The sequence below is a fragment of the Anser cygnoides genome, chromosome 10 (assembly GCF_040182565.1).
Source record: "Anser cygnoides isolate HZ-2024a breed goose chromosome 10, Taihu_goose_T2T_genome, whole genome shotgun sequence".
Classification (NCBI taxonomy): Eukaryota; Metazoa; Chordata; class Aves; order Anseriformes; family Anatidae; genus Anser; species Anser cygnoides.
The window spans coordinates 20,977,272-20,999,330 of record NC_089882.1 but is presented as its reverse complement, the minus strand read 5'-3'; the positions used below and the strand labels follow the sequence as shown (position 1 = coordinate 20,999,330).

Here is a 22,059-nt window from a genome sequence, read left to right as displayed (position 1 = left end):
CAGTCATGATCCAGAAGTGTCTTATTTTAATTGAATGTTATTTATGCAATATATCTGTTAGCTGGAGGTCACTGTAGAGAAGTGCTACTTGATGGGGGGATGCGTGTGCATACTAATGCATATGTACACACGTTGGCCCCACGCTGTATCGTCTGTATCTTTAGAAAATTTAAAACATCTTCAGATGACTGGCAGAAATGAAGCCAAAAATCTTAATTTAAACTCAAGAAAAGGGGGCCTTTTACCAATATATTTCTTTCAAAAATGTAAATTTAGTAATGCATGCAGAGTACGTATGTTGTCAAATGATGTCTTTCACCTTTGAAAATGTCTGCTTTTGAAATTGCTGAGAAGAGAACTTACTGAGTTAGCACATGGGTGGTAACTTCCTTTCCTAATGTGAACAGAATGTTTTGCAAAGGTAATTATTAAAAGATAGGTCAAATCCAGTAGTTCCATAGTTTAAGGAATTTCCCTTTTCAGTTAGGCTAGAAAAACAATCACTTCAGTATATAGGAATTTAGTGTATAGGTTAGGACTTTGTGATTCCTCATGACGGTAACCTTGAACTATGAGTCTGTTGTCTGTCATAATGTTTCTGAATCATCTTTCCAAATTTAAGACATTCTTAAATGAAATTATAAAAATATTTCTTCTTAAAATAATCCAAAGTTCTAGCCTCTCAATCTTTACAGACAAACCTATTAAGCAGATAGATTACAACTAGTGCAGACCTGCATTTTTCCAGTTGAAGTAGTTAGATCATGGTTAAATTTCAGGAGATCTACCAGAGGGCTTTATGTAAATAAGTTTATTTTGATATTTGTTTTGCAATAGTTTTTTCTTAGTTTTCTTTTTTTAGTTGTGATGACTTCTGTGGTGTTTCTCTGTGTCTCTTGGCAGCATTTACTTAAGTACCTATATTTGATGTCAACAGTTAATTTCTATAGTACCTTGTAAAGAAGATAAATATACAAATAACACTAAAACATATAGTCTTGTCTGGTCCTAAGTGTTAATTCTGTAAATACAGATGCCATGAAATTTACTTTTTCTCTAAGATACAATGCATAGTAGGCAAAACAAAAAACCAGCACTGTTTTTGGATAGTTGACTTGTATTTTTGAGGACCCTAACCAGATGCTTTGTAATCATGACAGAAAATTCAGCATTATTTACTCAAGTTTTCTACAGAATTTCTTTAACAATTGTTCAGATATATTTCTTCATGAAGGCCTCACAGTGAAAATAGGAGACTTTGGTCTGGCAACTGTAAAGTCCAGGTGGAGTGGATCACAACAGGTGGAACAACCCACTGGTTCAATCTTGTGGATGGTGAGCAAAACACTGTACTGCTTCTTGAATAGTTTTCTTTCATTCTGTTAAAGTATGTTTTGTCTGTTGAGCACTAGATTTTGGACAAAGCTTTAAATCTAAGTGACAATGTATGCTGTTAGTACTGAGTAGACGTTTATTCCAGTTGTAGGACAAGTTAAAATTGAAGAACGAAGTGCTGAGGTGCTTGTTTGTCCAAAGTAGACACCATTCACAGTGTGAATCTAAAGGTTTTCCTCTTGAATTTTTGGAGTTCTAAACATAGAGGGTAAAGACAGAGCTGTCGGTGGAATTACAAGTTCCAAGAGCAGAGAAGAGTCTTTCTCCTGTAGTCATCCTATGTTTCCCCCAAAGGGCTCTTCTTACTGGAGAACAGCAGCCTTTAATCTGCTTAATAGTGGCTTTGGGGGAGATCAGTGAGATGCTGTCTTTATCTGTGTTCTTCATCACGGTCTCTTCTTCCCCTGCGCCCTGCTACGGACTCGGTGATATCCCACCTCGTGTACTCGCTGGTTACACATTCAGCAGCTTTGTCAGGTGGTTGGGCAAAGGACGGGAAGCCCTCCTTGAAGTGAGGGGAGGAGCACAAGTCACCTTTGGTGCTTGTATGATGCTTGATACATACCAAGATGGAGCTGTGAGGCCCACTGCTGGTCCTTCCCTTGCATGAGATTGCTGTAGGAAGTTTTGAGGCAGCTCAGAAGCGTTGTAGGTGAATGTGAGTGTGTGTGTGGAAGTTCTCAAATTCTGCTGGAAATTTGTGGGGTTTCTTTTGAAGCGTTATTGGAAAGTCCTTGTCTGAGAGGGCTTTCCCAGTGATTACCTTCATGTTTAATTTCTGCGAGAACTTAGAAGGCAGTTCCACAATTTTCCTTACAAAAATCATTTGGAAAAAATCAAGCAACTTTTCAGGTATATGACTTGAATAGAGTAAATGGAATAATTGAACAGTGCCAGTTACCAAGTTAAAAAGCATCGTTAAACATCGACAAAGATGTCCTGTTTAGCACCAATATTCCATAAATATGCTGTTGAAGTTTCACTTGACCCATTTTTGTTAATACTGTACAATTTATTTAGATTCAGAATGTGGCTTAATTAACAGTATTTTGTAGCTCCCAGGTAGCAACACTTGTGGTATATGCTTCATAGAAGTGTTACCAATTAGAAATGACTTGCTGAGTGCTACGTATTTGTACATATTAAATCTTCAGATCCTTAACGCTGAATGACTTGCAGGTGTTACTTGAAACAGGTTTTTCCTTTTTATTTTATTTTTTTTTAATTCCTAGCAGCCTTCATTGTTACTTGGGTATTTGTATTTTGAGAAAAGGCAGGAAGTGTTCATTAAGAATACCAGGATACTTGGCCAAGATTTGTTTGTGACAGAAAATGCGCAAAGAACCTGAAACCAAGTTACAAAATCAATGTGTTTTTTTTTTTTAAAAAGCTCCTTATAACTTCCATAAGATAATAAGATACTTAAAATTAACACACAACAGTATGCCTATATACATAAAACAGCTTGGAGGGAAAAAAAAAAATGCATTTTTTGCTTTTTGCAGTTTTTTCATTTTAATCAGTTACAGACCATCTTGCTGACTTGTCATCACATATAAAGGAGATCAATTCTGTTTCCTTGAAAGTTGATATGATCTGAGTTTTTGTTGTACTGTGGTACTTTTATGTAGTGCTTTGTTCAGTACTTCTGAGGGACTTCTTTAGGGGAAAAAGTCTTAGTTAACAGGAAAGATGCTTTGATGGTTTATGCATTGTTTCACTAAATCAGTCAAAAACATTTTTTTGTTTGTTAGCATCATAATTTTACTTTGCTTTGCAAAGATGAGTGCTCTTGCATTTCTTCCATGATCTTCAATATATGCTATTTTTTATGTAAATGTTTTAGTATCAATTTTTCAAGCAATTTAGTCTGTATGACAATTTTATATTTAGGCCTCTATTACTTGCCTGCTCAAGGTTTTTTAATGGATAAATAGATTGAACGTGGTTAAATGTTTAACAAAAGAATTTGGGAGCATTTAGGTTTTGTTGGAGAAAGGATGTGAGTTCTGTTAACAGAAGAATAAAACTGCATGTCCATTTGAAATGCCTACTGGTATCACGAATGCCCTGGGAACTAGTCCTTGGAGCAGGTGGGGAAAAGGTCACTTTTCTTGCAGATGCTCTAACCACTGGTATTCTTTTTGCTTCCATATTGCCTGAACTATTTTCTTCAGAAGTACTTTCTCGTAAGTTTAGGAGGAGCAGAAAAATGTTCTTGTGCCAAACTGCCTATTGCCATTGACACTTCCTGAAGTGTGAGATAGGGGCTTGAATGCTTCTGGGTGGAAGAGAGCATCGATCGGTTCTTCTAACTCGTGGCAGCGTGCCTGATGTAGAAGGCTCTCAGCATGGGAACTCCTCATCCTCATTCCCCAGCCCTGGCTGTCAGCAGAACCGGGGGGCTCTGTGCCTGTGCCTGGTCAGGTGTGGGCTGAGTGCCCTGGTTTCTCTGGAGCCGTAGGAGCAAGTCTGCTGGAAGGAACCTGAACAGTTTAGGCAGCACAGCTTTAGGCGTTTTTCTTTCTGTATTTTATTTTTTAAGTCCATTATTTGCACGTGTGTGGCTTGACTTGCAGGTAATATTTTGGAACTTCTTACACAACAAATAGCATTCTTGTCAGGCAGGTGTCTTTCCCTTTTAACATCTATACTTGTTTTAAAACTGACAGTGAGAAAATCATTTTCAGTTGTATGTAAGAGATAAAGGAAAAAAAAACTATATATTGCAAATATAATGGCAAAATGCTCATCGAATTCAATTGTTGGTTTTTTGTTTACACTCAATTGTGTGTGTGTGTGTATATATATATATATTTGTAAGATGCAGAATAACACTGACTGAACTTAGGATACCTCAAGATCTCTGAGTTTTACCTTTGTTCACTAACTATTTCTGAACTCCTCTGCTTTCCATTGTACCTTCCACTTGTCTGTTTCAAAGCTCCATTAATACTTTTAATTAATACTTTTAATACTCCATTAATGCTTTAAATTTGTTTCTTTTCTCCTTCTAAAGGCACCAGAAGTGATACGGATGCAGGACAGTAACCCGTTTAGTTTCCAGTCAGATGTCTACTCCTATGGAATAGTATTATATGAACTAATGACAGGAGAGTTGCCGTACTCCCACATAAACAACCGAGATCAGGTAAGAAGCAATCTTCAGAATACTGCACTTTATTTCTAGGCATGATTTTTGACTTTTCCTAAAGAAATGTAAGATAAGGACAAATGCAAAACACCAATTGGAATGTTGTTTACAACATAGTTTGTTTCAGCAGTAAATCTGTGTAGTTGAATATTTACTTAAATATTGATAATGATAGTTACTCCAGAAAAAAAATTGTTTATAAATATTTTAAGTGCCCTGTGATTTAGTCTTCACGAGGTTGTATTCTTACCCAGTCAGTTAACAGCTGAAGAGGCACATCGAGGATTGAAACCTCAACTGCATTCTCTTTAGATAAATGCTTTTTTTTTTTTTGCTTAGCAAGTGTAGAGATAATTCATTATTGAAAACTTTTTTTTTCTGAAGGGCATGAACTTAAAACTCCTAGATCTTTTTGATCACTGTTTTGCTGATCCTCAGTTTTTCTGTTGCTTTGTTTTTTGTTTGTTTGCTATGTTAAATGAAGATCTAATAGTGAGCTGGGGGGGAGACACAAACCACTGGTTTTGCCCCTATTGTGTTTATCATCTGTTCCAAGTAGGAGAAGCCAGTTCAGTTAAAGAAGTGTGTTGTTGTTTTAAAAGCTGTCTACAAACTGTGATATTGGAATGTGTTTTAATTCATCACATTGAAATTCTGTGCAAGCTTTAATGATCAGTACTATCACAAAACATGTGACACTTACTGCTCAAATAAGTTTTTTTGGGAAGGATGGAATACAGCCTGGGGAATTTGACCTTATTTTAGCAACTTTATATGGACTTTTTTTGGAGCTAACGTAACTTGAAGAAGAAATAATAGCACAATTAGTCCTGCTTAAAAACAAAAGAATAACCCCCCCTTCCCCTCACCCCCCCAAAAAAAGGAAAAAAAAAAAAAAAGGCAACTGCGAACAAACCAACCCAACTTTAACCAACAAAACCTACACCATTTTACTAGGTGATAGGCTTACCAGTACTTCACAGTTAGCTATTAAGGTTACTGGAAATCGGATAGAATCTCAGCGAAGACCCACTAACTTGGACTAAAACAGAAAATGTGTTTTCCAACACTATTTCTTAGTAAACACTAAACAACCCTCTTTTTGTTTATGCTGCAATCGTTATGATTAGTTGTCACGAGCTCTTTTCCACTTGATAGCTGTATGTCGGCTTTTGCAGATATATTTTACTGAGATACCTGAAAATACAGCTCTAGTGACCGATGAAGCTGTTGTGCCAAACTGTCTGCTTGTAACTGCTCAAGTTGAGTGAGGATCATTTGACACTTGTAGACTTCAACTCAAGGAAATTGCCGTGGCACGTACTATGTCCTGTTCTGTTCTAAATGCAGCAGTGCCTTCACTTCTTGGCATATTATAAACCACAGTGTCACTCTAATTACGTCCTACACTGTACAAGAGCAAGACCATTGTTTCAGTTAACTGACTGGGAAAAATCTACATGGTGTGCTTTTTTCTGTGCTGGTGTGTTTGCCTGTGGTGCTCGTGTTTGATCATTTTGGTACTCTAGAGCTTTCAATCAGTGAAACAACTTTTACTGCTTTGGTTTTCTGCTATTTACTTGTTCTTTTTTAGATTATTTTCATGGTTGGCCGAGGGTATGCTTCTCCAGACCTCAGTAAATTGTATAAGAACTGCCCCAAAGCAATGAAGAGGCTTGTAGCAGATTGTTTGAAGAAAGTTAGGGAAGAAAGACCCTTGTTTCCACAAGTAAGTGTTTTGTTTTTCTGCAGATAAGAGTTTCAAAGTATTTTATAAATAGCCATTAGCACACAAAACATTCTAGATGGATACAAGCCTTGGTTTAGAAACTGAAGGTAGATGCAGGAATAGTGTGGCATGCTTCCTCTTTTTGTGTTTGTTCACATGTACCTTTAGTAACCCAGCTCCCTTGTGCAGTTTATAATTCTGATTTAAAGGAATTATGTACAAAATCACTAAAAATAATATGCGTGCTGACTGAAGGCATGTTAGACTGACATTAGAACAATTTGCTTGCAATACCTGAACCATTTCAGAGAGAAGCAAAAAAAAAAAAAATTGTTTGTACATTAATTTCCCTCAACCCTGCACTGAAATAAGAGACCATTCCAATTTTCCTTCCCCACAACTTTGTACAAGCAAATAAAACTCACTAGGGGATTTAAATTCACGCGCCAGTTTTTGTTATTTTTACAAAGCATACTTGACCCTTGTTCTGTCACTGTGAGGATGATGAAGGTACATTTTTTTGTACTCATTAAATACCTGGAATTGAATAACAGCAGATTTTTTAAAAACATCTTGCTGTTACATTTAAGTGTAACTTTGGTTGTTGAAAACCTCTTTCTAAATTTGGTTGTCTAAACAGATGATTAGGCAGAGGACGCAGTTCTTTCCCTATGCAGAAGAAGAATTCTTTTCCCCGTGCAAATTTGCATATTGATTGTAATATCAATGAAATAATGAGACTTATCCTACCCTCTTCTTCTGAGACTCCCCGTAGCAATAAAAACATATGGCAGAGTTCAGTTGTTCACACTGGCACATTCCCAAAGTATTCTTTACAATGTCTCTACAAAATGTATTGTTGTTCTTAGGGAGATGCTTAAAGCGGAGAAGGTGCTTATCAAATGAAGGTGTAAGACTTAATTAGAAAGAGATGCAGCTCTAACGTCTCTTTTCATTTTATGTGCATTTCCCTCAGATACTGTCTTCCATTGAATTGTTGCAACATTCTTTACCCAAAATCAACCGGAGTGCTTCTGAACCATCTCTGCATCGTGCAGCGCATACAGAGGACATAAATTCGTGCACATTAACATCCACAAGACTACCTGTTTTTTAGGATCGTGCTCCCCTTCCCTTATTCTCTCCAGTGATGGGAAAGAAACAAGTAACAGAAGTTGTGCTTTTAATGCCTCGGTGTACAGGATCAGTGCCAGCAGGATTATCCACATCCCAGTTTTAAGAGCAAGCTGCTAAGGATGTCTGCAGTTCTTATCCTGCGGGGACACAGCTCCACATTGCCTTTTTCTACAGTTTCTTTTACTGGGATAGTTAACAGACTATAAATCAAGAGGTCTATTACTATTTTTTTAATAGATGCACTTGAGCCTTATTTTTCCCATACACAGAAGAGATGGATGTTTCTTCGGCAGTGTTTCTGGATTGATTTAAATCTGCTGATAAATTGGTGTTTTTTACAGCAAGGATGGCTCGACTTGGCATTTGAGGAAAGATAATGCGTTTTGGTGCTCTTTGATTGCCCCAGGCCATCTGCCACTTCAAGTCGGGGGAGTTTTGCTGGAAATGGATATCTGCAAACAAGACTGAGGGAAGAGGAAAAAAAAAAAAAAAAACTTTGTGGAAATCAGCTCCTGCCTAAGAGCTTTCATCAAGCCAATGAAATAAGTTAAAATGCTAATTCAACACAAAATAGTTTTGCAATAGTTTTGCACATAGAAGACAAACTCTTGCAAAGGAATGGAGTATATTCTAAACTGTACTGCTCAGAGAAGGAAGCTAGCCAGTCTTGCTATGGTCATCCTCAGTAACTTAAGCAGCTTATTTTGGTACTATTGACTTGTTTCTTGCAGCCCAATGAGGTGGTAAGTGCAGAAAGACAGGCTTTTGTGGCTGATAAAAGGCTAATTAACAGTATCAGTATACTTCTGCGAAATGAGCATAGTTTTCATCCCATCTGAAGCTGTCAGAGATGCACTATCAAGAGGAAACTGAGCATACACAGTTTTTCTTGCTGATTTGGGTTTTAATTTTGTTTTTATTGCTCCTGAGAAAATGCATTTATTGTAAGCCAAGGTTCCTCTGATTATCTTATTTTAATAAAATAAATTAAATTTTAGGTTTAAGATTCAATGTCATCATTTAATATAGTAAGCAATAGTTCTGACACATACGTGTAGATCTGAAAAGTTCAGAAAAATAACAATAATTTTTAAAAGTTCTTAGGACAGATACTACTGTACCAGTAAAAATGGTAAAAACAGGTAAAACATACATGATATGACAACCTATCAGTTTCTGATCACTTGCATTACAATATGGTTTTTATTCTACTGTAATAATCTTTCAACAGAGTCTACTTTTTAACATACCTATACTGATACACTATCAAGCTACTTAACTGCACCATTTTTGCTCTGTTTCATCTTCTGTAAGCCTGTTTTTTTGCTTAGGTAGTGCGTGTTTTCTCTTGGCTGATATGCAGGTGACAAGAAATCGGTGGTTTAATCTAAGAATTACTCATAAATAGCATTCTTTTCAAATATGTTCATTAATGGAAGCCAAATTTCCATTCTTGGGATTTTATGTGCTTTGTAAGTATGGGGTTAGTATCCACGTACAAGGTCTAGTGAGGAAATGGAACCACTGTTATCTCAGTCTAAACTGCTGCCTCTAAACTTTGTTAGACAAAATGGAGATGATTTGTTTTGTCATAAATTTTGACATCTTCCATATGCAACTCGTAACTGCCTGTAATGTCAAAATAGACATTTCAGCTTCTAATTTTCAGCAAGCAAAAACAAAAACAAAACACAAAGCAATTATGAAAGAAAGGAATTCGAAGTACGTAAGCCAGAAAGGTACTACCATAAAAATATTTAGACTTTGTCCTCAGAATATCAGCATAACATTATTTCCTAGGGAATAATATTTCCACCCTTATAACTGAGAATGATGACAAAATTCATGTTTAGGACTGATGAAAACAGTCCTGTATAGTTCTGCATGCTTTTTATTAATGTTCTTGGTATTTAAACGTAGCCCTCTCTAAATGTCCTTTGTCTCTCATTTTACCTTCATTTTAATTTGAAAAAGTTTAAGAAGGATAAAAGAAGTGGAAAGCTGCTCTTACCTTAGCACTGAATTCCAAAAGAGGAACCATTAACTCCTACTTTTTAAAAACAGGTTATGTGTCTCTGGAAAAACTAAAAAACATTCTTGATAAAAGCAAGAGGATTATTTTGAACCAGTATTAGGTGTAGCATTAGATTTTGAAAGCTGTAAAATGAAGAATTTAAAAAGGTGTGAGTTTGTCTTACTGCTCTTACATTAAAAGTTCCCTTTATGTAATCCCTAGGTAGTTTTGAAAAACAAGTTACCTTTTTAAATTTCAGATTTTTGTTTTCCCAGTTTGTTTTCATGTAGCAAAGTAAATCAGGAATGTCTTGTTTAACTTTAAGGTAAAGAATATCCTTTCCATTGTTGTTTTTTTTTTTGTGTATGTCACCACTGAAATATTTCTCTAAAAAAAAAAAAGCATGAATGGCTGAAAAAAAGCTTCAGCAGTGAGGCTAAAGGGTGCAAGTATTTTAGGGTAGAAGGTATGGCTGGGCTGGAGCTCTTGAATATTCATCTTACAGAACTGCATTGCTCTTAGAGGTACTTATTTTTCTTCATCTCTGTAAGTAATTAGTGATGAAGAATTATATTGTAATATGACATACTAGATTAAGACCATCACTTGTGCCTTCAAATGCCAGTTCTAAAAAGGAAGTTGAACGGTAAGTAGTTATACATGTTTACAAGCTAAGGACTAGCTTCGCAGTAAGCATTGTTAACAATTAGCGTGGAAATACGCAGAAGTTATGTTTCCTAGATCACAACAGAGACCAAGATTTGCCTGTTCAATTTGAGGGAACTGTTAGCCAGCAGAGATGGGATTTCTCCCTGTTCTGTTGGAACCCTTACAGAAAACTAGTACTTTTATCCCAGATGCTTCTCGGATTTAGTTTTGACCCAGAAATGCCAAACAGCAGATGAAGCAGATAATCCTGGAGTAAGTAATCTGGTACTATTTAAAAAATTTTGAATACCAGATCAAGGTTCCTGCTGTTTGCTTTATGACACTGACACAGATTCTAGTTTCAGCTCATCAAAGTAGTGCTCGAGGTGCCATGCTGAGACAAAAGGGTTTTTGCACAAATGCCTCTAAATATACTTTGTATCACAACAATTTTTGTTGTGTCAATAATCACGTTTCCTGAAATGTTTGTCTTTAAATATTTTCTACACTGATGAGCAGCCTTTCAAAGCCATGCAGTCTCCTCATAAACTTATCAGTAAAATTAGCCCTGTACGTCATTTTAAAATTGCATGCTGAACTTGCTTGGAAAAAAAAAACTAAAAAAAAAACTTTGCTTGTACTCAGTGTATTAATGCTCAGTAGCCATTTAAAAGCCAGTCACTAGCCATTTAAAAGATAGTCCAGAACAAAGTTTAACTGCAAAGTTAATACAAATGACTTAGCAGAAATAACCTCTTACAAATTGCACAACCATACTGTAAATTACTTCTGCTCAAAGTGTAATTAAAAAAACAGAACTTAAAGTGAATCATAAAGCTTTTGCAACTCAAACATGAATTAAATTTTTAAAGAAAAAAACAATTCAGTAACAATTCAATTGGCTCAGAAGAGATGTGCTTTAATATGTAACTTTCTGGCCCTCTATTATCAGTGTTGCCCTTAATCAGAAAAGGCAAATCAGCAGCTGGAGACAGTCCTCCTACAGAACTGCCACACTTAAAAGTAATAAATGTTGGAGCTTTTCCCTGTGCTTTTAGTAACAGCATCTGCTGGCTGCAACTGGGGATGGAAGGTACATGGAAATGGGGCTGAGACTGAGAAGGATGTGTCTCAGAATCCTAGAAATACATGGAGATGGAAAAGGCTAAATATCTACTCCCCACACAGTTAAGATAAGTAGTGGTTAAAACTAATTGTTTCTTTTGTGACTGAAATTATTTAATGTTGTATAGATATGAACTGTAAGATCACTGATATAAAATTATTTAGTTACCTCATTCAATTTTAGCTACTTCATTTAACCTGAATCAAGGTTTTCCCTTCAAGTTAAATACATTTGGAAAAAAAGTCATTACTGTTGCAATTAATACTGAAAGTTATCTACTTATTCTCATTATGCAGTGTGTAATATCCGGTTTGTGCTGTAAGATTAATTTAACTGTACGTTTTTAACTCCAGTATTAGTACTACTGCTCTCCGCCTGGATATAGTACAATTGTATTTGCTTTACAACAGGTGCTCCAGGAGGCATTTCCTGCCACTATACGCTTCATTATTTTAAAACAATGGTAGGAACTGAACTTGTATGGTCGAACTTGTATGGTCTTCGACAGACAGGCAATGTCCATGCCCCATTCCTGAAACACTCGCTGTAAGAATACAGAAAACTTTTTCTGAATTCTAAGTACTTTGAGGTATAATGTATTAGCTCTTAAATCCCTTCTGTAAGAAAGGAGAAGCTACACTCATAATTCCTAGTGGGTTTTTGTAGATATACGTTTTAGTTGATTTAGCGGGGAAAAAAAAAAGCACCCTAAACAGCTTTAGCAACAGTTTTTAACAGCTTATGCTTTAAACGGCAAGAGAAGAGTCATATTTAACATTACCACTCAATTTACAAGACAGCATATGTTAGGCCAAAGAGGAAGAGAATCCTCTTGGTATTAAGGGATTTTTTTCCATGCAATCAGTTTAACCTTTTAAATATATTTTAGTTTTTCTGTTGCCATACAAAAAACTATCTGAAAACTTTACCAGGACTGCACAAGTAAACCACAGGGCACATTCATTCTAACTGTGCTGTAATAAGTAAAACCATCGCTAAATAAATAGCTGGATTGCTACCAAAGAGTGCACCTTTAGTTGCCTTTATTGAGAAGTAGCAGAATCCTCATCAGCCCCAGAAAGGTGCATGAAAAGTTCTCCAAGTTCTGTTACTTGATCATCTGTGCTGGTCACAGTCCTACTTTCTCTGTCTTCAATAAAGTCCCACAGACGAACGGAATTGAAGAACTGCGATAGAAAAAAAAATCTTATTTAGCTTGACATATTTCAATTAAAATATCTGGCTTTATCAGTCCTCGTTCCTCATTAAAAACAAAAAAAGCTGAACTTGAGACTTAAAACAGCAATATTTGCTGTTAATTTAAGTGACAACTAGTCTGTTTAGTGTTACTGTGTAAATAATAGTTTATGTCAGACTGGGCAGCATTAATGAGCTTTATCTAATATCTAAATAGTATTAAAATAATTAGGCCTGTCTTGACCATTCAGGATGGCGGGGCCAAGGCACGATGAGTTTCTGAGAAGGCTTTAACCATCTTAGCTGGTCTCAATGATAGCTACTTGCAGGCAAGTGAGAGTAGTTTTTAATTGTACTATAAGTGAAAGCTGTAAGTGGTTTGTTTGTTTGTAGAGAGGTCTGCAATGAGAAGCACTGGTTAAAAAAGATAAATTTTTGCTATTAAATGAAAGGTGCCCTCTCTCCCTAACAACAAACCTCTGCCTCAAGGAAAACTGGGGGATGTTTTCTCTACTTCTCTTAAGGCCATGCATTACACAGAACACATTTAAGTGGTACACTTCACATTCAAAGAGTGTTTTCAATTTCAAATGACTGGAGTATTCCCTTACCCGCACAGTCCCCTCAGAGCTGAGCTGTTTCCTTGGTTTTTCAGGTTCAGCTCGTGTCCCATCTGGATAGGCATGAAGGTAAAGACACTTTCCTCCAAATGGACAGGTTCCTTTCCCTTGTTCAAAGTACTTGCAGGGTTTTTTTCTGATTGAATTAGAAGAGAGAGTTATTGCCTTCAGTGAGTTTGGAAGCAGATAGAGTTCATTTTCCATGGCTTACTTATCGTATTCCATAATGCAGAGTACTACTGTTAAATATGAGACCAAAACTCTTGGTATGTTAACTGGTAACAGTTCAATAGATGGGAAAGAAAACTAAACATGAACAAAGAAATACATAAAAGAGCAGCATCATAAGTTAAAGAATAATAATAATAATAAAAAAATCTTAAGACATTGGAAGTGAAGGATGTTCAAAGAATGCCATCCATCCTGCACAGATATGTTTTCATTCCCATGAACAAAATCTGTCGCTTTCTACTGCTTAGTTTTTATGAACCAGTTCCTCGCATCATCTCCTTTAGAAGTTCCGTGACAATACTTTATTAATTTAAGTTTCTATCAGCTTTGGTGTTCAACTAAGTTGGTGTAGTGACATAGCATTTTTTTTTTTTATAAAGGCATTACTAGGGATGGGGTGGAGTTCGGTGTGTTGTTCTACCATGAAAAATATCTGAAGGTGAAGCTACAGAGAATTTGCAACTGAACTTATATGCAAACTTAATATGCACATAGTGATGAAACTGAGCTCTAAGTCCTAAATACAGCCTCCTAAATAGCAACTGAAGGGAGAAGAAAGCTCAACAATAACAAGAAACAAACACCACCACAAAAAAAAAAAAAAATCAGGCCATGCATTAAAAACAGAATTAATTTGTCTTGGGTTAGAACACAAGTGATCTGTGACTTCCAGTTTTCTAAGTTTGGCTTGTTTCTTTCTGTGCTGGCATATGAATCAGAATGGGTTTGTGCTGGGACAACCCCCTGCTCTGAGCTCAGACTCCCCTTCAGTGAACATCTTATTAGCATTTTTTCATTCTGTGTAATACTACATCCTCAAACTTAAACTGACTGCCAAGAGATCTATTTGTAAGACCTCTTTGATACAGAGATGCTTAGGTACAACACATTAGTCTTAGCCAAACACTTAAAGTAAAAACCATTTTTGTATTCTCAAAATACAAAAGCAAAAGCTAAAACCTAGCTTGTAACACTACCTGATGGTGCTATTCCAATAAAACAAAAGCCTGCCTTACTTAGAATGTGTGGTCATTTAAAAACTGCCTAAGCCAGGATATTGAGCACAACTTACTATGCTCAGCACAAAGTCCTTCAGGATTAAAGTGAAAAACCACACCAGCGATAGGGTATTGAAAACTAACAGTATCAAGAACCTCAGTGTAAAGTGATTAATTTTATTCAAGTATTTTGCCTGACTGTAAGATAAAACAAGAAGCTGGATTAAAGATGAATTAAAGATTTAATGGATATAGTACAGCTTTCAGCAATTCTGCTGCTAAGTTATAACAATACTTCAAAGACAAATCTTCCCAAGTAGCTGAAAAGCTAGTAAACAGCTACAGCTTTAAGTTAAACCTATTTTTTTTGTACTCCAAAGGGCAAGTTTTAAAAGTTAGTGCATGTCACAAAATAAAGCTGCACAACCTTTAGCAAAATAGTCATGACTCATTTGGGTCAAGCATAAATCTACTTGCTTCCCTTTAAAAGAATGAGCAACGAGATAAGTTAATGGTTCCTTTTTGTTCCCTGAACTAAGTGACCTGTACGTATTCCAGGCAAGCACAGCTTTGCAAAGCTGCTGTAAAACAACACTTTAGCAGACGTCTCCCAGTGCTCCAATCACTAGGCAAATCTTTATTAGACAATAAAGGGAATGGAGTGATGTGTTTTCCATTTCCAGTAGCCATTACAAAAGACTTGTGAAATTTTAAGCCCATATTTCAAGATAGTATCACAAAAATCAAGCTTTCCTTCCTTATTTGTTTTCTCCATAACTGACAGCCTTCCAGGCAATTACGTCCAAAGGATCAGAAGCAACTGCACAAATCCAGTTTTGGCAAGTGAAACGACAAAGCCTCAACATTTCAGAGCACAATGAGTTTGAGCAACTTCTGATCTATAACTACAACAGACCCTTTCACAACAGCTGAAAAGTTAAGCTAAATAAAAACGGTGTGCCGTTAACAGAGATTAAGAGTTATTTACCGAATGGTTTGTAATAACCAAATAATCAAAATACAGGGATTTTAATTGAGTAAGTCTTAGTGTATCTTAAGGACAATGTAAATAATATCTGCGGTTAATGAACTTACCCCACTCCCTGCTTAAATGCTTCAATCAGCTCATTCTTCTTCTCCTGGTCTTCTACCCAATACGCACTAGGGATGACAAACTCTGATATCACACGGCACTCTGGACAAGACCTGAATGGATCAAGACAAAGAAGGAATGCTTTGTTACTTTCTGAAAGCGATACTCAATAAATTAGCCCAAAACTGCAGGCTCCTGAGTGAAAGGGCGACAGTTTGTCACACGGATGCATCAGACAGCTTCACGGGTTAGTACAGCACATACGCACATTTCTTATTTATTTCAACTGAAACAATCCAAATGGCACAGTCAGGCTTGTGCTGCCTTGCATTTGTTTCAAGACTTGAACAAAAGTGATAGATAGTTCCTGAAGAAACATGGCTAAAGGCCCAATACACAGAAATAAACTAACTGCTACGAACGTGCTGCGGCTCCCATACAGCAGAAAGCCAAACCAGATGAATAAAGGAAAAGGACTGTCCCTAAGCCTTTTGAAATACGATCTGAAATCTACAGCACTGATGAGTTGTTCATTTAGAGGTTTCACGAGATGGATTTATTCATTAGGAACTAAGATCAAGAATTTAATAAGCAACTTCTGATACCCCAAGAAGACTAGGAAAACCTTTATTACCTGATACCTCCCTGTAAGTCCCATAAAAACACTTCTTGTCTCTGCAGGCAGTGCTTTTGAAACTAATCCAAGTCCGTCATTTAGAGTAACTATACAAAAAAATGGTATGCTCACTATTATGAATAACGTAAAAAACATTTTTGGAGAATTTGTATTAGTACCTAATCACACCCAAACCTGATTCCAGAGCACTGTTTCTGCAAAAAACAGTTGTTCTCCCTGTTGTAACCAGAATGTCTCAGTACCTGTCTAATGAGCTAACTTTCACTTCAATGAAATTCATAATGAAAGTTGTCCAGGAAAGTCTATTTTGGCAGCAGACTTAAAATATTTCCCTCCTCTTGCTCAGCGTGCTTGTATCTTGAAAGAGTTTTCAAAGAGATTCTAAAAAAAGGAAATTGCCCTAATTGGATGTTTAAAATTCTTTCATCTAAGGAAGAATTTGTTTAGAATATGTTTTTTGCATAGTTAGAAGATGAAGGCGTTTACTCAGATACAGATGTGTGATTAACGGGAGGTTTAGCTTGAGTAAGCTGTATTTGAGAGAAGAATGCAGTAATTCAGCAGATACATAGGAAGGAGTTACTGTTTTGCAAACAGGTTCCCGTGAAGGAAGCAGGGGCAGAAGTCAACTCAGCTATTCTGCAGCTGAGTGTTTGCACTTTGCCACACTGTCAATGCAGTGAGAGAGGGTTCAGTTAAAAAGGGCCAACATGCTGAGCTGCAGCATGCAAGTAAACTTACCTGATGTCTTCTACCTGGACGTGGAGGTTGATCTTCTCATCTCACAGACATACTCCGATGTCTTGCACTTTCCCAGCACTTTGACCAGGATTTTCTGAGCTTAGATCTCATTAATGGCTAGGCTAATATTTACAGCTAAGGAATGACCACATCTATTTCCAAATCAAGTCAAAGCACACCGGACAGCCCATCTCACTGACACAGGCCACAGTACGACGGTCTAGTTAACACAAACTTACTTTATGATGGGATTCTCGAACTGCTTGGCACATCTCCACTGCCGGATGCAGGACAAACAGTACGTGTGATTGCAGTTGGAAAGGATCCCAAACCTCCTCTCAGAGGCTGATGGCTTTTCATATACCACTTCCATGCAGATACTGCACACTTTGTCCTGACTTGCCTGAAAGGCAAAGGCCTTCTCCATGTCATGCTCAAATGTTGCCATGCACATCTGTCACAGGAGAGATGTCACTGGTTATTGTAGTCCATAGAGCAGCCTGTTCCTTGTAAAACAAAAGTGTCTATGACAGGGATTTGACAGGAAAACCAAGGTACACTGATTAAGAGCATCATTGCTACCCTTCGTAATGATTGTTTATTTTTAACTACTTTAAGGGCGATCACATAACTCAGCCCTCCGATGTTCTCTGCAGCTTCAGAAGTATCAGAAGTAAGGCTGCCTGAACACTCGCAATTTACACCTGTCTTCATCTGTCATGGAACGGGTATCACACAAGGAAATGCTTCAAATACCCCTAAAAATCATCTAATTCTGGGTCCAGAATGGATACCACACTCAAGATGTTACCCTGTTTGTTACTGAAGCCACCCTCTTCATTCACCAGGTACTAAGCTCTACCCTAGATAAGGAATTAGTCTCGTATTATGGGCTTTCCTACAGCATCTCATCATGGTATCCCAGTACTGACCATCAACCGACTTACAGCACTACAGGGTGAGCTGGTGCTTGTGCCTGTATAGCTTTACCTCTTGCTTGCTCAGACATCAGCAGACTCCCAGGATGAGAGCTCCTACAACAGCACGTTTTGCAAGTATACGCTGGGAGCGCAAGAACTGAGACTCCGACCCCTCAGATTCTACTCCAGGCTCTGGAGAGACCATGACTCAGTGACCACTAAAGCTTGTGGTCTTTCTCCTCCTCAGCCTTGAAATGAAAACTCCTGTTCCTCACCTGCTCTGACCTAAATCTGGAGGCTGGGCACAGGGAAGAGCAGCCTCTTAAGACCCTCCTTACCCAGCCAATGCCTCATCCAGTCCCTCCAGCCTTCCTACTTAAAGTTCATCTTCAAAATCTTTGTACTCTGTTCAGTCTGTCCCTGTTTCACACTGCCCCGAAATCAGCCCTGAACAAGCTGGGATATTTGAAGAAGTGACTCAGCAGACCAGCAGGGTGGTTGCTCTAAGACAGCAGTCTACCATTGAGACCTCTTGTAAGCTACCAAAGACATTTTCCTGGTAGAGTTTTAGGGTGTTCTGGTCTCCCAGAACTGCAGGCAAGTTTCTCATAAGGAGGAAAAGGGGAAAAAAAGAAGTTGCTGTATAAAGCTATTTGAACTGCTGTTACAAATTAAGTCCTAGATACTTAAACAGACCTCTGTTAGAATCACTGTATAGCCAGAAAAACAGCACAACAAAAGCCCTTTGGAACAACAGGCTATTCTACATAAAACATCTTTGGATTTTAGATCAAACAAACCCAATCTTGCAGCAAGCAAACCAAATCCAATGCAATTTCACGTTACTATTACCATCTCGTGAGCCTTCCTCTGCTCTTGGTCAAAAGGGTGAAGTACTTGCAATCCACAAATCTCACACACATCTCCATGCAGGTAAAGGCAGCGATCTCCGAAGTGGCACGCTCCTGCTGCAGCGTAAGGACACCACTGCTCTCCATCAGCACAGGAACTTCCAGCTGCAGGATCTTCCAGTCCACTGCAGATAGCTTCCAGATACGAATGGGGCTTCATTTCCATGTTATCATTTTTGTCACTGCAACACACCACATCACTCGTGGCACTGGGCTTCTGCTTTTCTTCATTCAAGCCACTCAGGTCTTATGAAAAAGAAACATATTACGAACAATACAGGATACAGCACAAAACCTGCTCAAGAAGCTTCCTGTGCTTTCTTTTCAAGGAATAGCAGTTTTTTTTGTTGGTTTTTTTTTTTTTTTAATTCCTTCTCAATGACATCTCATCCTTAAGCCTCTTTTGCTCCCAAACCGCAAGAATTTTCACAAACAAATTTCAAGGTCTCTTGAGCTGTCTTCTGTTTACAAGCAGGATAAAAAAAGCAGGATAAAAAATCCTCCCATTTCACATAAGGGTAACTGGCCCGATTGGTGCAACTGTGATAAGGGGTAGGAACAGCGTGCTGGCAACAGGGGGCCTCAGCTCCTGTCCCTGGGTGCGAGGCATGGAGGGACATCTCTGGGGCTTGTGTTCCTCCGCACTGGCACAATCCTCCACAGAGTGGTGCCCTGGCACAAAGCAGCCAGGTTTCTCACCATTTCAAATGCCCTCTCATTGAGAACAAAATGCACAAAAAGATCTGACGAGCGGGGATATTTTAACAATATTCCTGACCTATCTACCAAAAAATCCACCCCAGACCAAAAACCCCTCTCAGGGAACACCAGGTTAAAAGCAGGTCAGTTAAACGCTGTCACTAAAAGGTACTGACAGGCACAAGTGTTTACAGGAAAGGGGACTCATGAGTTAGGAAGCCCTACAGCATCCCTCTCCAGCTGTCCATGAAATTCAAGTAACAAAAAAGGTGAAGAAATATCCAACTCCCATAAAGATCAGAGGATGACATCATTGAAGACGAGCACAGAACCACTCCTACTCACTTCTGTCCCGGAGCACTAGTGTTTTCTTTTCCCGTTTGCCAGTCTCACGCAGCTTGCTCTTGATTACCGGCGCGTTGTGCTCAGGAGGCTGGCGAGGGCTGTGCAGCGCTGCCGATGTAAGGGGAGGTGGCACAGGAGCTGCTGCACCCCCTGACGCAGGAAGTCTGGTGTGATCATACCTACAAAAGAAACAGACAGAGTAAGTGGTACAAAAGCTAAACCAGGGGCACAGCAGAGGAACAGCTTCCTTGATGAATTTCCCTGTCCATTTTGTAACAAAATAAAGCTGAATAGCTACTTTAGCTACCTTTTAAAAAAATAATAAAATTAAAGGGTTGTTTTAAGAAGCTGACTAAAATGTTGACCTTTTTCAAGGCCAGACTAGAAGTTTCTCAGTCTCAGAAAATGGATGCCTCTGAAAGCACACCTAGATTTTCTTCTCTAGAGACACCAAGCATAGCTGAAAGAACATTATTCATGTGCATATTAAATCAGATCTTCGTCATCTCCCCACACAAACAGGTTTGCTGACATTTCTCAGAGAAGCAAAATTAAAAGATGTGCAGTAAGGACTGACATTTTTTGATCTTGTTTTCCCCTTCCAAGCAGCAACACTTAGACTTCATGCTGCCACACTACAGGCAGGAGACGCAGTGTTTGTGTGCAGGACAGGGAAGGATTCAAGACACCTGGTAAAATGATGGAAACACGCTTAGCAGTAGAACAGGAGCAACCAGTGCAGTACAGAGGCTGGTCCAGCTAAGCCACAGGCACACCTGAATGCTACCGTGTTACTGATGAGAACAAAAATATTCTCCATATTCGTTTCTGGTCCTGTACTTAGCGCCCAGTTTTGCCATACACATCAGTAGGTTATGTGCATCACGTGCCCTCAACTGTCCCAAAACAGCTGGAGCAAAACAGCAGCATAGGCTGCAGCTGTCGTCGCGCTCCTCGCAGCGTGCCAGGTGCTCCCAGCGAGCAGCACAGCCAGCAGCCGCGTTACAAACTGCCAGCTCCATCTGAGCAGCTTATGGGAGTCAGGCAGCTCACTAATGTCTGGTTTTCTGTTCCAATTCTGATACCATTAACAATGCCAAAGAAAGGATTGCAAAAAAAGCTATTACAAACATAGTAACACCTTGAGACCTCCAGCTTTTGTCAGGTGAATGTGCAAAACACGCTTTTCTCATCTGTGGCCAGAATTTGTCTGTGAAGGAGCCCCAGGCTGGTGGGATGTAACAACATTCACCAACACACAGCATTTACTGGAGGATCTCTCAAGGAGCCTTGACCAGAAGGTTGCAGGAAAGGGTGCAAAGCTGTTCACTTTTCCCACAAAACCTAGGGGAACGTGAAAAAAATGCACTTTGCTCTAAGACAGAGCTGAAAGTCCTCAAAATTCTGCATTAGGATCTGCACGAGCACAGCTGCAAGCTCCACCATGCAAACCAGCAGAGCACTGCCAAAACACGGCCCCCTTCCAGGCACTGTGGTAACACGGGAAGCAAACCACGCTGCCAAATGCCATTTCTTGTGAAGCTGCACATCTGAAGTTCTGTTTTTAGTATTTAATACTTCTCACAGTAATAAGAACGGGGTGAAAACATATGGGAAACCTGGAGTTTAGTTTCTACAGGATAAGATCATCCCTGAAGCTAAGACATTGTCAAACTACGATACTGTATTCATGAGCTGGCTTTAGCAGTGGGAGACAAGGCTCATCATCGCTTAATATAGTATTTCATTCTTTTTGCTGTTCAGAAAGTCCCATCTTTTCCTGATCTTCGAGTCCCTGGGGTTTAAAGCCGAGGGGGCACGCGATTTCTAGCCCCGGTCCCTCAGAGCTCGCTGTTCCAAGGAGAAGGCCAGCTCTTTACCTGCACCGCGCTCCGTAGGCACACTGTCCCTTCTGGTAATACTTGCAGATAGTAGATGACTTGCTCGTGGCCAAATCGTGCGAGAACAGGCACTTGTTTCCCTCCCGACACACTCCTTGCAGGTAGTACCTGGGGGGGAAGCAGTTCAGCGCTCAGGAATCCATTTTGTGGGGACGAGCCCGGCAGCCGCTGCCTTCCCCCGGGGACGTTTCCCCCGGCCCCTTCCCGAGGCCCCCCTCCAGCAGCGGCCGGGCCGGCCGCGGATCCCCGAGCTCCGGGCGGCCTCGGGGAGGGGCCGGGAGGGGAGGGCAGGGGGCGCCCCGCGGCCCGGCCGGGGGGGGAGCGGCGGGGAGCGGCCGCCCCGACCTCGCCCCGGGCGGCCCGGCGGTGGGGTGGGGTCCGGCCCGGCCGCGCGGCGCTCACCTGCAGGTCACCTGCTTGGTGCTCATCGCCGCCCCGCCGCCGCCCCGCCGCCCGCCCCGGTTCCGCTGGGCCGCGGGGGAAGAGGCGGGGCCGGGGCCGCGCTCCCGGCCGGGCCGCGAGCGCCGCTCAGCGGGAGGGCGGCGGTAGCGGGACGGCGCAGG

General features: G+C 39.5%; 2 protein-coding genes across 12 annotated transcripts in view; one reads left to right on the top strand and one right to left on the bottom strand.

Annotated features, from left to right (window-relative positions):
* The window catches only part of RAF1 (Raf-1 proto-oncogene, serine/threonine kinase), a 78,169-nt gene extending 69,757 nt beyond the window's left edge, over positions 1 to 8,412 (top strand). For all 8 annotated transcript variants that reach the window (XM_067002859.1, XM_067002857.1, XM_067002862.1 and 5 more), the window contains 4 exons: positions 1,217 to 1,335; positions 4,415 to 4,546; positions 6,144 to 6,278; positions 7,255 to 8,412. In XM_067002859.1, coding sequence (XP_066858960.1) covers positions 1,217 to 1,335; positions 4,415 to 4,546; positions 6,144 to 6,278; positions 7,255 to 7,395 — 527 coding nt within the window. In that variant the 3' untranslated portion in view covers positions 7,396 to 8,412. The remainder of the gene's footprint in view (positions 1 to 1,216; positions 1,336 to 4,414; positions 4,547 to 6,143; positions 6,279 to 7,254) is intronic.
* Positions 4 to 22,030, bottom strand: MKRN2 (makorin ring finger protein 2). Of its 4 annotated transcripts, XR_010833842.1 has the most exons (10): positions 21,899 to 22,030; positions 21,476 to 21,604; positions 19,596 to 19,774; positions 18,493 to 18,797; positions 16,960 to 17,174; positions 15,345 to 15,455; positions 13,012 to 13,156; positions 12,235 to 12,390; positions 9,427 to 9,572; positions 7,631 to 7,879 (listed from the first exon to the last, which is right to left on the bottom strand). XR_010833842.1 is itself a non-coding variant. In XM_067002871.1 (9 exons), exons 1-8 carry the CDS (start codon positions 21,922 to 21,924, stop codon positions 12,247 to 12,249), a joined length of 1,254 nt encoding a protein of 417 aa, XP_066858972.1. In that variant the 5' UTR covers positions 21,925 to 22,030; the 3' UTR covers positions 4 to 3,881; positions 12,235 to 12,246. The 4 variants fall into 4 exon arrangements, 3 of the variants coding, with proteins under 3 accessions (XP_066858972.1, XP_066858970.1, XP_066858971.1); XM_067002871.1 differs by lacking the exons at positions 7,631 to 7,879; positions 9,427 to 9,572 and adding an exon at positions 4 to 3,881; XM_067002869.1 differs by having other exon boundaries at positions 7,631 to 9,572.
* Between the last annotated feature and the right edge of the window lie 29 nt (positions 22,031 to 22,059).